The 16,182-nt window shown below is 35.7% G+C and overlaps 1 protein-coding gene across 1 annotated transcript; it reads left to right on the top strand.

Annotated features, from left to right (window-relative positions):
• The first annotated feature begins 12,354 nt into the window (after window positions 1-12,354).
• LOC120629995 (esterase FE4-like) lies at window positions 12,355-15,268 on the top strand. Its single transcript, XM_039899110.1, has 3 exons — window positions 12,355-12,531; window positions 13,001-13,925; window positions 14,949-15,268. The coding sequence occupies exons 1-3, from the start codon at window positions 12,355-12,357 to the stop codon at window positions 15,266-15,268; spliced, it is 1,422 nt and encodes a 473-aa protein (XP_039755044.1).
• The last annotated feature ends 914 nt before the right edge of the window (window positions 15,269-16,182 follow it).

The following is a 16,182-nucleotide window of genomic DNA, read 5'->3' as shown; positions in this document are numbered from 1 at the left end:
TTTGACTGAAATTTGGAATGTATTTAGATTTTACCCTGGATTAACACTTCAGGTACTTTTTATACCGTAAAATGAGTTGTTCTCGCGGAATTCATGAAATACGCAAACGAAGCCGCGGTAGCAGCTAGTTTTTAATATATGCCAATTGGCACATGCTTTGTCATCACAGTGAGACAGACATTGGCTGTATTTTTTCAAGGTGCATTTCATTTTAATGGAAGGTGTGATTTGACTATCCATATCTTACATTGTTCTATAGTAGTTGACCAAATCAAGTGAAGTTTTGGACACGAAGACTTTTCTAACAGAGCAGCACTCTGTAAGTGCAGAAGTGCAAGTCCGATCTCCCGTCACGACGCGGTACACGTACGGGTATGACGCGAAAATCTGTATTGTTTCTATAACAAGATTAATCATCTAAAGCTTCGTCATGGCAAGCGCCTACTGTACGCAGCAATCTATCAAACGAACGTCAAAAATGCTTCAGAATTGATAACCTAAAAAAATATTAAATAGGTGCTATAAACTCTGTAGAAGTTGAAAGAGCCTCATACGTCGCTTAGCTAACAATCCCGCGAAAGTCAAATCAGCATAGTTTAAAGTAGATATAAAATTTTTACACGACATTTTTTATAAGAAAATACATCACAACATTTTTTTATTGATCTTATTATTTAGGACTTCGCAATATTGCATTGCGTGCATTGTTTCCGCATGAGGGTGACCGCTCAGAATTAATTAAATTATTTTAGGAATTTTCTTGGTTAAGCTTCTGCGTACGAGTCAACTAAAATACGATTTTTTTTCGTCGCAATATTTTAATATTTGATTTTTCCATAATAAGGTACCTAAGTCATTTTTTCGGCTTCTACAGGTAACTTTGGTAATTACACTTAAGCGATATTTTTCGTTAACGTAGATTTACTGATAAAATTAATAATCCTAATATAAATGCAAAAGTTGTTTGTTTGTCTTTCGTTTACGGCCTAACTAAGCAACCAATCAAGTTGATTTTGAAAGGGATGGAGAGTAAAATAGGCTACTTTTTTGTCAAAGGAAAACAAGCGGTTCTTACTGGATCTCTAAAAACCAGAATAAATTCGGTCGAAGAATGCGGGCAACAACTAGTAGAATTATAAAGCCAAAAAAATACATTGATAATGTACTTTTACATCTACAATTTCATAGAATAATTGTATAGGTACATTGTGAATTATATACTGTAATCCATCGAGGAGTCAAACCCTCCATTTTTAGGTATTTATTTTATTTCATGAATCTATTTTTTGTGACGTCATAGTGTTTCCTAGTGATGTGGCTTACTTATAAAATATATACATGCAAAGTCGAGCCGTATAAGTATCGATAACGATACGTATAAGTATGAATCGTTTTACTTTCCTTCGTTAGGCCGTCAGTGCCAGTTATATTTATTTATCAACCAATAATAATAATTGATGGTTAACTTAGAGAAATTCTGTTACTTTAAAGCCCCCAACCTGCAACGAAGTAGAGCGGGGTCTTAGCTCTTTGTCTTTCGCTTTTATATGAGAAGAAGCTTAGCCCAGTAGTGGCAGATTCAGACTGCTAGGCAAAGATCTAGTTAAATCTAAAAAGGTTTTATAAATACCTTCATAATATAAATACCTGCTTCGTTCTTGAGTGTGCGATCTCGGTATGAAAGCTACTTTATAAAATTCAAACAGGCAAACACTACTGACGTCAAGGCGATTCCCTGAATATACTTTAAAGTTGTCTAGAACCCAAACGGACACCGCATCCATCTTACGAGCAAAGCAAACAGTTGACTAAATTCTGTAGGATATCTTGTATTTACTCTGAGCTCCTCGGCAAAGCCGTGCCATTTGTCAAAAGTGTTTATCTTACGGGTAATTCATAAGTAAATAGACGTATTTTACTGTTTAATAATCCTCCTAAATGGTACGGATCACCTTTAAACCTGAGTCGCTGTTTACCGAAATGGCAAGTGGTATAAAGTGTCCAAATTAACACATTTATTTTGGATATATCCACCATGCCAAGCCACACAAAATATAAAGGCTTCGGCTGTCCCTTCGTCGAGACCGAGTTCGATCCCCGGCATGCACCACTAACTTTCAGAGTTATGTGAGTTTTCAATTTAAGCAATTTAAATATCACTTGCTTTAACGGTGAAGGAAAACATCGTGAGGAAACCTGCATGCCTGAGAGTTGTCCATAAAGTTCTTAAGGGCATGTGAAGTCTACCAATCCGCACTTGGCCAGCGTGGTAGACTACGGCCACCGTTATCTTTCTGAGAGGAGACCCCTGCCCAGTAGAAGGCTGTTGTGGTTTGTTAACTTAGTCGATTCTCCAATTGTTGATGTACCGATTCGGCTAGTAAGTGTAAGTCTAACTATTACTGTGGTTTTTTTTTCTCAAGTAACCTTCGAAATCATACAACATAATTGTCACCACCGATTTACCCCTTTATGGTTTTAATTGCCTATAGCCAGCTAAAACACAAATTTCTTGTTATTATAATTTGTTAAATAACCATTTGTTTATTAATCTATCCGAACTTTCATCACTCGCTTTAGAGATGGATTTTCTAGAATATATTCAGGGTTTAAGGGTTTAAGCTGTAAGTAGACTGTTATTTAATAAAGATAGTGTTTAACTTAAGCAAATTTGTCTTATAAGTGTTTATACGAAAAAAAATAACCAAAGTTTTAAACTTGCTTAGACTATGTGACTGTGGCAATAATCTAACACACTTACCATTGTGGAACTACTCCGTTTTCATTTTTAAGTCAAGACATTTAATAAATGTGCACATCCCGGTCCCATTGCACAACGCATCAGTTTAACTGTCACTTGGCGCAACTCAGACTCAAAACAATACCGAAATGAAATATTTTTAGAGCCATTAGCCAGAAAGCCTTCCATCTAACGCCAGACTGGAGTTATCTTTTATTTAGCTACTGGAAATATCCAGCTATTCTGGGCAAGGAAACGTGTAAAGTGTAGAATCGGTAAGCTGGCTATAACGTTAGGTATCGCAATAAAATTGATATTTTATTGGTTCGTTTGAAGGTGGAACTTGCTTCGGCGTCTAGTAAATATGGTAGAAGACATTTTTCATATCGTCAACCTACATAGAAAAAGGTATTATGGTTAAATTTTAATTTCAAAAAAACAGAAAACTGTACGTACCTCTTCAATTTAAATAATCCTATGCTAACAGAATACAAACCAGATTTATTCCTTCTAATATTTGGTGCGATTTTTTTCGTATTGTTTATTGTTGTTTATTTTTTATTGTTATTAGGTACACAAAACAGGTAATAACTAAAAGTAGATCTAAATATATAACAAGTTTTGTTCTAAGCTACAACCCAAAGTATGTGTACACAACTTGGAATTAAAGTAAACAGAAAGTAAAGATAAAATTAAAAAGAAACACTTAAATAATAATATATATATTATTTCCCTAAAGATTATGTGAAAATTAAGTATTAAAGTATTCAAGAAAGACATCAAAATATAATGAACTAAAAATAATAAACCTGATTTATTATTTTAAATTTTGTAACAACCATAACAACGTACACCTATAAATGGAGGGGACCGATTAAAGTTTTGAACAAAAACGTTCTTCTTTAGGATATAAATGTCTTTTTGTAACCAGAAGACATATTTTAAGAACAAGTAAGTATTTGTATTTAAAAAAAATAATAACTTCATACAGTAAAAAAAAAATCGCATGAATTCTTGTAACCACCCTGTATATCTGATCACTCTAGATTTAACGTAGATTCCTTTGAAAATTCCTTTGAGATTCCTTTGTATTGATTTCACATTAAAGATTATTAATAATATATCTACCTACCTCTTTGTTTCGCATAAATTTTGCGTACCCGTAACAAACTTTGTTAATGATACTCCAACTGCCACAATAAATCATAAACTTTGAAACTTGTTTAACGTAAAATTAAAAGTGACACCCCTAACTTATTACGGTCCTGAAAAGCCCAAATTCATTCTTCAACCAATTTTTCCCACTGTGAAAATTAGCCTGTCCAAAACGACAGGCGTGAATGCAAATCCGATTGAAATAATAAAACGAAATTAATTAAAGAGCCGGAAGAAAAATTGAGGAGCGATTGTCAAATGTAAGGTAACCATACTATTATATAACAATAGCAAAAGTCTGTCTATTTATTTGTTACCTGTATAGCTTGCATCTTGAAAATAGACATATATGATACTTTTAGTCTGTCATTTACATATTTAGTTTAAATACCAGTGCGGTGTGGTACAATACTCAAAGTGTAGTGTTCTTTCCAATACAATGCAAACCCCTTTTATATACTTTGGTATTTAGGTTGTAATTAGATCAGCAGGTAATGACAAGTCTTCTTACAGGAAGCAAAGACCTTAGCAGTATTAAAGAGTCTGTTGACAGCAAATTATTACACCCATTCAGTTCACAAGTTTTTCATCGGTGCGTACCTATAACATCCTGAAACATTTCACGTAGTCCCAAGTAGGTAAAAATGTAACCCTATCTTTTATAAGGAAGTCTGGCATCATTGCTGAAAAGGCCAAGAATCCAGAGCCTTAAAACCAGTTTTCTGCAAAAATAATCGAATATAATTTTGGAGATTATCCTAGAATTATCCCATTACAAAAATACTCGTAAGGTGCCACCTACAGCGACATCACGATAAGTCGGTCAGTAACTAAATTACAAAACGCTACAGATACTTAGCTGTAAACTTCGCGCAGCTATAGCGTTTACAATTCGAACTGCAAATCACAAGCAGACGATTTGCGAAGGCTAATTAGGCACTTCGCGCCGAAATAACCTGCGTCATTAAAAATTCAGTTGCAAAGTGCAGTTCCCTGTCGCTGCAGTCTGACTCTCGCCTCTCGGATGCATTTAGCCTGTCGCGACTGGACAGGCCGCCACGATACTTTATCGTTCCTCAAATAGTCCAATCAAATATACGATACATAGGCATAGAGTTCACTGTAGCTTTGTGTGGGACACCGTGCTACCTATTTATTTATTTATTTATTTATTTATTACATAAAGTTTCCAAAAAAAATAAAAAATACTTATAGCTAGCATCAGAAAACCACGCAGGTTTGTAATATATGCTAACAGAGAATTAAATCTAGGTACGTTACTACAGAACATTATTGCCAGTTTACCATGTTGTGTATAAAAATGATCACAAGTTACTTAAAAAGAAGGACTTCAGTTTTTTCTTAATATTACGAGGATTAATATTGTCTCGTACATCAGTGGGTAATTCATTAATAAGGCGAGGTAAACGTTCGTGCGCTCGCCATACCTATTGAACGCGCCCGAAGTGCATAACCGGCCTCGACTGACGGCCCGCGTGCATACAGGATGTTGTACTTTGTTCCAGTATATGTTATTGAAAAAGTTTTCTTTTAAAATTGAATATTTCAACTGTACATGCACTGGTAAAACACTACACTGTTTAAAAAGTTCAGCTTCGGAATAGTCACTATGGTTATTGTTAAGGATAACTTTTAAAATTCTTTTTTGCAGCTTGAATATTTCTTTTAAATAAGAGTTATATGTACGGCCATAACTGCTCAAACCATACTGGATATATGATTGAGCTAGAGAATTATACAATATTAATTTTATTTTGAAGGGAATACGATTTCTTAGAATTATTATATTAGCTAAAAATTGCCTAAGCTTATTGCAAACGTGTTCAATATGATAACTCCAATTAAATTTACTATCTATATGTAATCCTAAATATGTAACAGTTTCAACCACTTCAATGACGGGGCATTTACAATTGGTGTAATTCGAGTGTAGGCAGCTATGGTCATGGGCAAGAATATGGTTCATTGGGAGTTTTGCAAGATGCGGAGATTTTATGAGTATTAATTTAGTTTTACCTGGGTTTAATACTAAACCAGAATCGTGACACCACTTATTCAACATATTAAAATCAGACTGTAGAAGGTCACGAGCATTATCAGGATCTTTATCAGCAATCAGTAAGCATGTATCATCCGCAAATTGGTAAACCGTGGAGTACTTTATGCAGTTAGGCATATCATTAACATATGAGAGAAAGTCCGTTCACAGATATTTATCCTCTGATATTAGTCATTAGTCATCAAAATATTATACCTACTACGAATATTGAATGAAATTTACAAAAATGAATAATTTTTAAGTTCTTCTATCTTAACAATTAGATATTATTCATTGTATAGTCAGTATCTCCTGAGGATGCGACGGTGTCGAAGTTAAACGTGCGTAGAGAGTACATTGCCAAAGATCTGTTTGATGTAGACTGTAGAGTATAAAGATTGAAGAAATTATAAATTACACCATACAGATTCTGTTCGTGATTTTTGTGGCGTATAGCAAATTAAGCTTCATTTTCTTATGAATACTGTTCTACTTCTATCCAATATCAAATCACTACTCCTATCCTACAGCTAGAGGTAAAATAACTGTGAACAGACTGGACCAAGGTTGGTATTTTTTAGTTTATTAGTGTATTATCTATGATTGGTGTGCGCGGTTTGTTTTTTAATTTATACACGAACAGAGGTTTGATAAGTAAATGAGAAGTCTGTTTTAATATGTAATATCTTGTAAGTAACGTACAAAGTACCCTTTGTACTTTGATAAATAATTAGATGTTTGAGTAACTAGTGGAAAATGGTTGCTATGAAGTAGTATCCCCAATTAGAGTAAGTGAAATGAATAAGTTTCTTATTTTTATCATGATCTTTAGTCAGTGTATCCCTAATAGCAAATAAACATTTTTTTTTATTGTGCTCACGTATGTTATTTAGCCACATGTACATGTTATAAAGAAATTATCGTCTAAAACCCCAGTTTCCAGAATATAAGCAGAAATAAACGTACGTTCGTAAATATTTTAGAAAACAAACAACATAATATTTCATTCGGTGAGCTCTTCTTCTATGGCGGCTAAACTGAAAATAGCGACCTGTAAATGTGAAAATTGATTTTGACATCGCGCTTTATTCGATCCCTAACCAGGTAAAAGCTTTTGTATAATGCAAAAGCTATTTCCGGATTTAGCTACTGAAAATAAAATAACATTTCAAAATCCATCTCGAACGGGGAAAGAGCAATTTGCGGAATTAAAAGAGAAGAATAAATACAAATTTCATAGTAAATTAAACGGTACTTTGTTGGGTCTAATTAGACGTGTAGGGCTGCCAAACGTCCTGATTTTGTAGAACGTGTTATAGGTACGTTTTTAATTTAATTATTTTTAGTATGTACCTATTAACATGGTCCAGCAATATATATATATATAATATATATATTTACCATCTATGGATAGGAAGTAAAACATACTTTTATAAACAGAACACTTTACTTTTTGAGGGATTCATACCGTGTCACGTACCCGTCTTTCTACCCATCTGTCTGTATGTCCGTCCGCGGCTAAGCTCAGTTAGATACTCTCATACTAGAAAGCTGCACTTTGTTTTAGGGTGGCACTCATATTAATTAGTAGTAATTTAAATTCCTAAAAAAAAACATTCTCGGGGTCCTTTCTGTAAAGTGGGGATGATTTTTGTTTCGTCTGTGTCATTGTGCGGGGTATTGTTGACAAGGTATTTCAAAAATATTGCTGGTTTTTCCATTTAGGGATCCGTTTGCGAAATTTTGAGGTGCTGTTTTAAGCGCAATCTAGGAACAGAAGCTAATTCTAAAACATAGTCTACTAAGAGTGTAAAGAAAGCTCAGAGTATCTCAGCGAGGGTTGGAACGAGCTAAACTGCGAATTATCTCTATTTACTTGACCAAATCTGAAATTAGGAGATCTGTCAAAGACCCAGAATGGTCCACATAGATTAGCGAGTTGCAAACCTCAATTAGGGATAATGAGCGGACCAGGCAGCTCGGATAACTGAGAAGGGGACCCACCCCACAAACATAGCGTTGGCAGCCCCACACGTTCGTGGACCGGCGATATTAACCAAGCTGCACGGGGCCGCTGGACGAAAGCGCCACAAGACCGTGTAATATGGAACTTCCTAAAAAAGACCTATGTCCAGCAGTGGACATCAATCGGTCATCTATACTTATAATAAAACTGTAACTGTAAGATTTTTTTACATTTAATATTTTTTGAAAATTGCTGCCGGGGGATGCTTTATATAATTGATACTGAGTACAAAACAGATTTTTATTTAATTTTTGTCTGTCTGTTTGTCCGGGCATCACGTGATAACTACTGAACGGATTTAAATAAAATTTGGAAAGTGGTAGCCAATGTTTCGGGTCAACATATAGGATTCTTTTTATTCCGATAAATAATAAGGTTCCTCCGGAAAATGGGACGAAAGTTTTTAACAATTTTACTTCATAGCTCCGTTAAATTTGAACCGATTTTAAAAATTCTTTTTTTATTTGAAAGTTATCAAGCATGCATTGTCTTATTATAATGATAAATATTGTCGGAGATTAAGGACATAACTCTTCACAAATACTGTTCACATGGGACAATGATCGAATGCATGCGTACCATTCTATTAATATTAAAAATGCGAAAGTTTGTTTGGATGGATGTATGGATGGATGTATGTATACATCAACTAAAATAATGACAACTTACTAACTCAGTATACATCGTAATAGTAGGAACATAGCTAGGATGCGAAGATTATTATGTTATCAGATATCAGATATATTCTAGCTTCTCGATTGACTCATACGCGGACGAAGTCGCGAGGGTCCGCTAGTCAATACAATAATTTTGATGGCTAAAGATATAACACAATTTATGATAACTCATAAAAAATACCATAGAATTACGCTTTATTTTTTAAATAAGTTAAGTTAAGTAGGTAATTGATTAACGTCAACTCGATCATACTCCAAATTGAAATGGGCACTCCACTTATTACGGTTGACAAAAATGCTTATTCATTTTGGAAGGAACTAATTTGAAAATTAGGCCCTCCTCGGGCACCTCAAAGTGAATCTGATAAATCTAATGAAATGAAACGGGAAAAGTTTAAAATATTCATTGATCATCGTGATCCGGACGTCGACTGACCCCTTACATGAGACATCTTAATAAGTAGGTGCCTCATCTGAGGGGTCAGTCGACGTCCCGTTTATTTCAAAATTTTGGGGGTTTAAGGGGAATTAACCCTAATGCTGCTCCAATGCGAGTTGGCGGGCTTTAACGACTATTATCACAAGTTAGTGATAATAACCGTAGTGCCTAGTGCGACAGTTTAGAATTCGGTGGTCCTCCACCTCTTCTCGCGCGTGTTGTACTATGTGTCTTAGGAAATTTTGCGGAGAATGGGTACTTGGTAGTAGTAGCACCGAAGTAGTCCTCGGTGCTACTACTACCAACTACTGCGATCACCAACCCGACTGCCCGCAGTAGTAATTATGGCGGTGATAGCTGCACCGACACCATTCATCACCAAGCAATGGAAACTGATAGGTTACGTTATTCTAGTTAAGTCACCCGCATACCTTAAATATGGCTTTCTTAATGCCTCTTTGGTCTAGTTGTAAAATGTTTAACTACTGATGAAAAGGTCCTGGATTTGAATCCCGAGTTGTGCCAAAACTTGTTAGATATTGGGTATTTTCTGTAAAATAATTCACAGTACCAGCGCGTACTTAGGAAATTGGTGTTTTCTAACACCATAACACGCTCCAAGTTATCATCACTATTACGGAAAAACATTCTTTAAAATTAAAACTCACCGATTTAGATGTTGGGTTTTTTCTGTAAAATAATTCACAGTACCAGCGCGTACTTAGGAAATTGGTGTTTTCTAACACCATAACACGCTCCAAGTTATCATCACTATTACGGAAAAACATTCTTTAAATTTAAAACTCACCGAATTAGATATTGGGTTTTCTCTGTAAAATAATTCACTGTACCAGCGCGTACTTAGAAAATTGATGTTTTCTAACACCATAACACGCTCCAAGTTATCATCACTATTACGGAAAAACATTCTTTAAATTTAAAACTCACCGAATTAGATATTGGGTTTTTTCTGTAAAATAATTCACAGTACCAGCGCGTACTTAGGAAATTGGTGTTTTCTAACACCATAAACGCTCTCAAGTTATCATCACTATTACGGAAAAACATTCTTTAAATTTAAAACTCACCGAATTAGATATTGGGTTTTCTATGTAAAATAATTCACTGTACCAGCGCGTACTTAGGAAATTGGTGTTTTCTAACACCATAACACGCTCCAAGTTATCATCACTATTACGGAAAAACAATCTTTAAAATAAAAACTCACCAAATTAGATATTGGGTTTTTTCTGTAAAATAATTCACTGTACCAGCGCATACTTAGGAAATTGGTGTTTTCTAACACCATAACACGCTCCATGTTATCATCACTATAACGGAAAATAATCGTTAATATTAAAACTCACCAAACCGAATTGAAGAAGTACTGTTGGTTTAAAACTCTCTCTACGGAAGAGCACTTTGCCCCGTATAGAGAAAAAATCTGTGCCTTGGCCGTAGGTAAGTATTGTGGTATTTCAGCAGCTAAAGACGGCAGAAAGAAAAGCAAATTCTTGGGTATTTTTTTTAGTAGGTAACTAGTAAGTACGTACTTTAGATTCCGTCATTCTCATGCATCGGGAAAAATGTATTTTTCGAGGAAAAAGAAATGAAAAAGCTCATTCCACCCATACGACTGTTATCGTCACAGCTATTTACTAAGTAGGTTCCTTAGTATTTAGGAATTGACGATTTTATTCCGTAAAATAGACGTACATAGAAATAGGTGCTTACTTACGTAATATTTAGCTTTCTTGAATTATACCTATAACTAATTAGCTCTTTTAGTTAAATGTACTTGGTTATAAGAATATGAAATATATATATTTCTTGTGTGCGTGTGTATGTCACTGAACTCCTCCTAAACGACTGGACCGATTTGAATGAATTTTTTGTTATGCTTTTGGGTGGCACCCTGGATGGTTTAGATTCACAAATCAGCCCGACAGATAGCGCTGGGGTATTTATATATATTATGTATGTAATTGTATCTATACATTTTGTAAGTAAGTAGGTATTTATATATTAAAACGCTCTTGGCACTAACCCGTTTCTTGCTGTAAGTCCTTATCTAAAAGGCTGCCTGTAAGAGATTGCTTGCAGCAATAAAGTCGCCTTTGCACGCCTACAAAGTAAGTAAAAAGTAAGGTAAAGCGACAATTTAGATTTACTTACTGTCTCTTTTCCTTTATGCTTTGCGTGCAATACTGTTTCTTTTCTCATTTTGCTTATTTTGCAATATGTTTTTAGGCCAACCGGCGATGATAAGTGTTAGGTAGGTATAATAGTCAGTAATGCTTCTATTATAGATCCTCTCTCGATTCTACTATAGCCTAAACCTTTAACATGAATACTTAATTCGGTTACACGTTGTATAAGTACGTGACAGGTGGTTATTGGTTATTAATTATTTGTATAATAATTGTTTTATTCTTATGTCAAACTTTTTATTCGTACATCTCTAATAACAGCCTCCTGACGACATCCATGACGCAGCGGTGAGCGCTGTGGTTTGCGGGAGGTTCCGGGTTCGTCGAATTTTGTCTGGTCTGGTCTAGTGAGAAGCTTTGGCCGCGGCTAGTTACCACCCTACCGACAAAGACGTGCCGATAAACTATTTAACGTTCCGTACGATGTCGCGTAAGAACCGATCATTGGTGTGGGTTTAATATAACTGCCATACCCCTAACAGGTTAGCCCGTTACCATATTATATGCTTTATTGTTAACAATTAAGTATTCAATTTAAAGTCAACGAAGAAATAATAGATTAGGTGCAGATCCTCCTGCTTTTCGCGGAACATAGCAAATAAAGCTTAATTTTGATTGTAGGTATATCATGAAATTTCGCATAGTAACGCCTGCTTCTATCCAAATAACTATAATCCTTCTCTTCAGTGTTTCGCCATTCCAGCCATTTCTTTTCATAACTTTCCTTTTTGATCTGGATTCCTGTAATTTTAATTATTGATTTGTCTCAATAACGCGCGACTCATAACACCTTTTTTAAGGTATCGTTGTGATATCAGAAAGATAGATACCTAGTTACCTATCCTTCTGATATCACAAACCTGATAAACTTAACTTTATTTTTATCAAAAGATATCTACTAAAAGGTATCAGCTAGTATTCTATAGATCCTAAGATACCTACGTAAATTAGATTTTCCGATATGATTATATAAGTAAAATATTGTTGATCAAATTGTATATATTTATTAGTTTTTTTTTAGTTCGAATTTATACATGGTGGCAGTGAGATGTTGGTGTTACCACTGTTGCTTATTACCCTGAGATTTGCCCAGGGCAAAGTAAAAGAAGGTCCTTTGGTGCAAACCAACCAGGGTCCCATACGAGGTCTGCAGGCAGAGGATGGTGACTATTCCATGTTCATGGGCATACCGTTTGGAAAAATTCAAGAGGATAATCCGTTTGGAGTAAGAATTCTATCTTCTTGTTTGTAATGTCTACCTTGTACTACCTAAAACGGCACAATACTTTCCGCCAACTGTCCCACTGAATAGGTATTAACTATTTTACCCAATGTTAATAGTTCCGGCTTTCTCTTTATCAATTATTTTATTTATTCATTTAGGAAAACCACCAGCTGATACATTTTTTCATGCCTTTGGCATGGATTTTCGAATACCACGTCGAGGATTTCAGACAACACAAGATTCTTCACATTTGAACCATACGTTCACGACAGACAAGCTGGGAATATTGTATGATGGTGGAGCAACCGCTACCTTTCTATTCTAAGCGTTAAGGTTATAATCCACTTTTAATAATAAGTAAGTTGTCTGACCGCAAAGTTGGGCTCTACCATCCCTAGTTTTCACATTGCGGATCGCCTTATCGGTATCTTGCATAAAGATAAAATCAATCAATTTAATTCTTTTCCAGACTGCTCTCCCGTACCCGAAATTCGAACAGGTCTTCAAAGCGTACAACGACTCCGCAATTTGTCCTCAAAGAGAGGAATTTAATAGTACGATTACAGGATCACTCGATTGCCTTCATTTACATATTTATGCGCCTAATAAAGCTTCTATAAACAAAGTTCCTGTTTTAGCCTGGATATACGGTGGTGGTTTTAGTGTTGGATTCGCTGGCAGATTCGTTTACGGGCCTAAGTTTTTAGTCAGTCACGACATTATTTTGGTCTCCATAAATTACAGACTCGGTCCTTATGGTTTCATGTGTCTCGATACGCCCGAAGTTCCAGGAAACCAGGGATTAAAAGATCAATTATTGGCATTACGATGGATCAAGGACAATATAGCTGCATTTGGAGGTGATGTCGACAAAATAACTATTATGGGAGAAAGCGCCGGCAGTGTTTCAGTAGAATTACACCTTATGTCAGAACAGGAGAAATTGTTTAATCAAATTATCATGCAAAGCACCTCTGCACTGAGTCCATTAGCTGAACCGTTTTCTGATAAAAAGGCACCTCTGAAAATAGCTCATAAATTGGGCTATAAAACGGAAGATTTATCAGACGCTTTGAAATTTCTAGGCAAAACGGAAGCTAAACTGGTTATTGCAGCCTCTATAGATTTATCGTTGGTATTTGTTACGTGTGTAGAAAAGGCATTTGATGGCGTAGAGAGCATAATACCTGTACATCCGTTACTCGCCGATGTACCAAAAGCTAAAAACACGAAAGTTTTAGCAGGTTTTAATAACAAGGAGCAGTTGGTTCAAGCCGCGTTAAGACCAGCGGATGCCTTTAAAAATTTAAATGCCTTTAGAATTTTAGCAATGGGTTTTAATGTGGACGAAGATTTTCAGGAAATGGAAGATACTGTTCGCCGCTTTTACATAGGTGAACAAACATTCCCTATTAATTATTAATAGGTATAATAATAATCTTTTGGTATAACCATATCGTCGATATTTTAACATCGTAGTGAACCTAGAAGTATCGAACATGTACCTACTTAGTAAAGTAGGCTGGGCTAATTCGTAGCCGATATATATATAGCGAAGGTAATGGTTGGGTTTTCCTTTCGGGGGGACTCAGTTCGGCCCCGGCACGCACCTTTAACTTTCAAGTTTCTTTTTTGAGTTTTAAGCAATTAAATATCACTTTACGGTGCTGCTTTAACGGTGAAGGAAAAACATCGTGAGGGAACCTATAGTGTTCTCCATAATGTTCTCAAAGGCGTCTGAAATCAGCACTACAAGCTAACTAAACCCTTCTCATTGCGGAAGAAGACCCATGTCCTGTAGTGGGCCGGTGTTAGGTCTTGCAGCTTTAGGAAAAATTATATACCAAGCCATTGTGGCATAGTAACATATTTAATCAATGCTTGTGCCACAATGTGGGTCATTGATGGACTAGAGACGAAAGACAGCAAAAAAATGTTTATGTTGGAAAAGAACAACTAAACGGAGTTTCTTGCAGGCTTCTTCTCGGTAGAATATGCCGATCCAGTGGCTAAGTCGAAGCAATGTCTCATGAATTATTTAATAAATTAATAGGTACACTTTATTGTACACCAAAGAAAAAAGTAGCTACAGAGACATAAACAGACCAAGAGGGTACAATTCTCATATAATTGGGAGCCGGGTTACGTTCGCCGGCGCGGCGAGGCATTTCGAACATAGTTTATAATTTCTTATTTATCTGCTCTGCCGTGCCTAGATACCCTACCGACAAAGACTCGCCGTTCCATACCATGCCGCGTACCAACCGATTAGGAGTAGGTATAGGCTTAGTATAACTGTCATACCCCTAACAGGTTAGCCCGTTACCACATGAGACTGCATCATCTCTTACCATCACTCATCAGATAAGATTACAGTCTAGAACTAACTTGTAAGTAAAAAGGTTTTCTGTTTAAAGGTGATGAAGAAATGACAGAATCATTACGATGGAATCTAATGGAATTTGAATCAGATTGGCTCTTCAATTTTCCTATCCAATGGTCTGTAGCGAACTATCTCGAGAAGGGAGCTCAAGAGGTATACCAATACATGTTCTCCTACAGCGGGGGAAGGAATTTCTTTAAAAACAGAAACAACGTCACTGAAGAGGGCGCATCGCACGCTGATGAACTTGGTTATCTATTCGATTTGTCGTTTTATTCGACGCAATCTGCTGAAGACCAGAGAATGATTGATCAGATCACCACACTATGGGCAAACTTCGTTAAATACGGGTAAGCCAGACTACAGCCAGCCTAATTCCATCATTATTTTAGACACAACCTGGACAAGAGAGTTATATTAGTATGACTAAAGATTAATACACATTCACACAATTCGGTCACCAATTCATTCACTGACTTTTTATTCTACGAGTTTAAAATATTATACTGCACGATTTTTTTTAATTTTTCTATAAGGTATGTATGTCCTTTTCTTGACAATGTCGAACATAAAAAAAACTCACCTAGCCGACATTTCTCATCTAAAACGACATTTAAAAGATTTTTTAAATAACGTGATCTGATAATTCATTATCTTATCCTTTCAGAGATCCAACACCGGAGACTTCGGAACTCCTTCCAGTTAAATGGCTCCCAGTGACCAAAGACGTATACTCCTATATGGATATAGGTTCAGAGCTGGCTATAAAAAGACGAGCCTACCATAAAAGGCTTGGTTTCATGCAACTCTTCTACAAAGCCAACTGGAATAAACTAAAGGGAAATAATATATTTCATAAATAATAATTTATACACGTAATTAAAAAAAACTATAAATGTGTAAGCTGAAAAACTACCTTCATCACTCACCCGTGCAGGCTTTGCCTGTCCGTAGGTTTTGGCGGCTGTCTCTATTTTGAGGACAATTTTACATAAGAGAAGAGATCCCTGCGTAAAGAGTTTTTAATTAAAGACTTTTAAACAATATCATTTAATTAAACTCCCCCGGATCCTCCGGAAAAAACTGACCCGAGTCAACTATGTCCTGTTAGATAAGTATTACATATAAAGATGTTCCTTACCATTGAATTATTTAATTTCGTACATTATAAAATCTTTGCATCTCTGGTCTAGTGGCATTTTCGACTACGATCACGTGGTCCTTGGTTCTATTTTAGAGTCTGGCCAAAAACATTAGCCACGGCCAAA

The sequence above is a fragment of the Pararge aegeria genome, chromosome 15 (assembly GCF_905163445.1).
Source record: "Pararge aegeria chromosome 15, ilParAegt1.1, whole genome shotgun sequence".
In the NCBI taxonomy this organism is placed as follows: domain Eukaryota; kingdom Metazoa; phylum Arthropoda; class Insecta; order Lepidoptera; family Nymphalidae; genus Pararge; species Pararge aegeria.
This window is presented reverse-complemented; position numbering and strand designations above follow the sequence as displayed.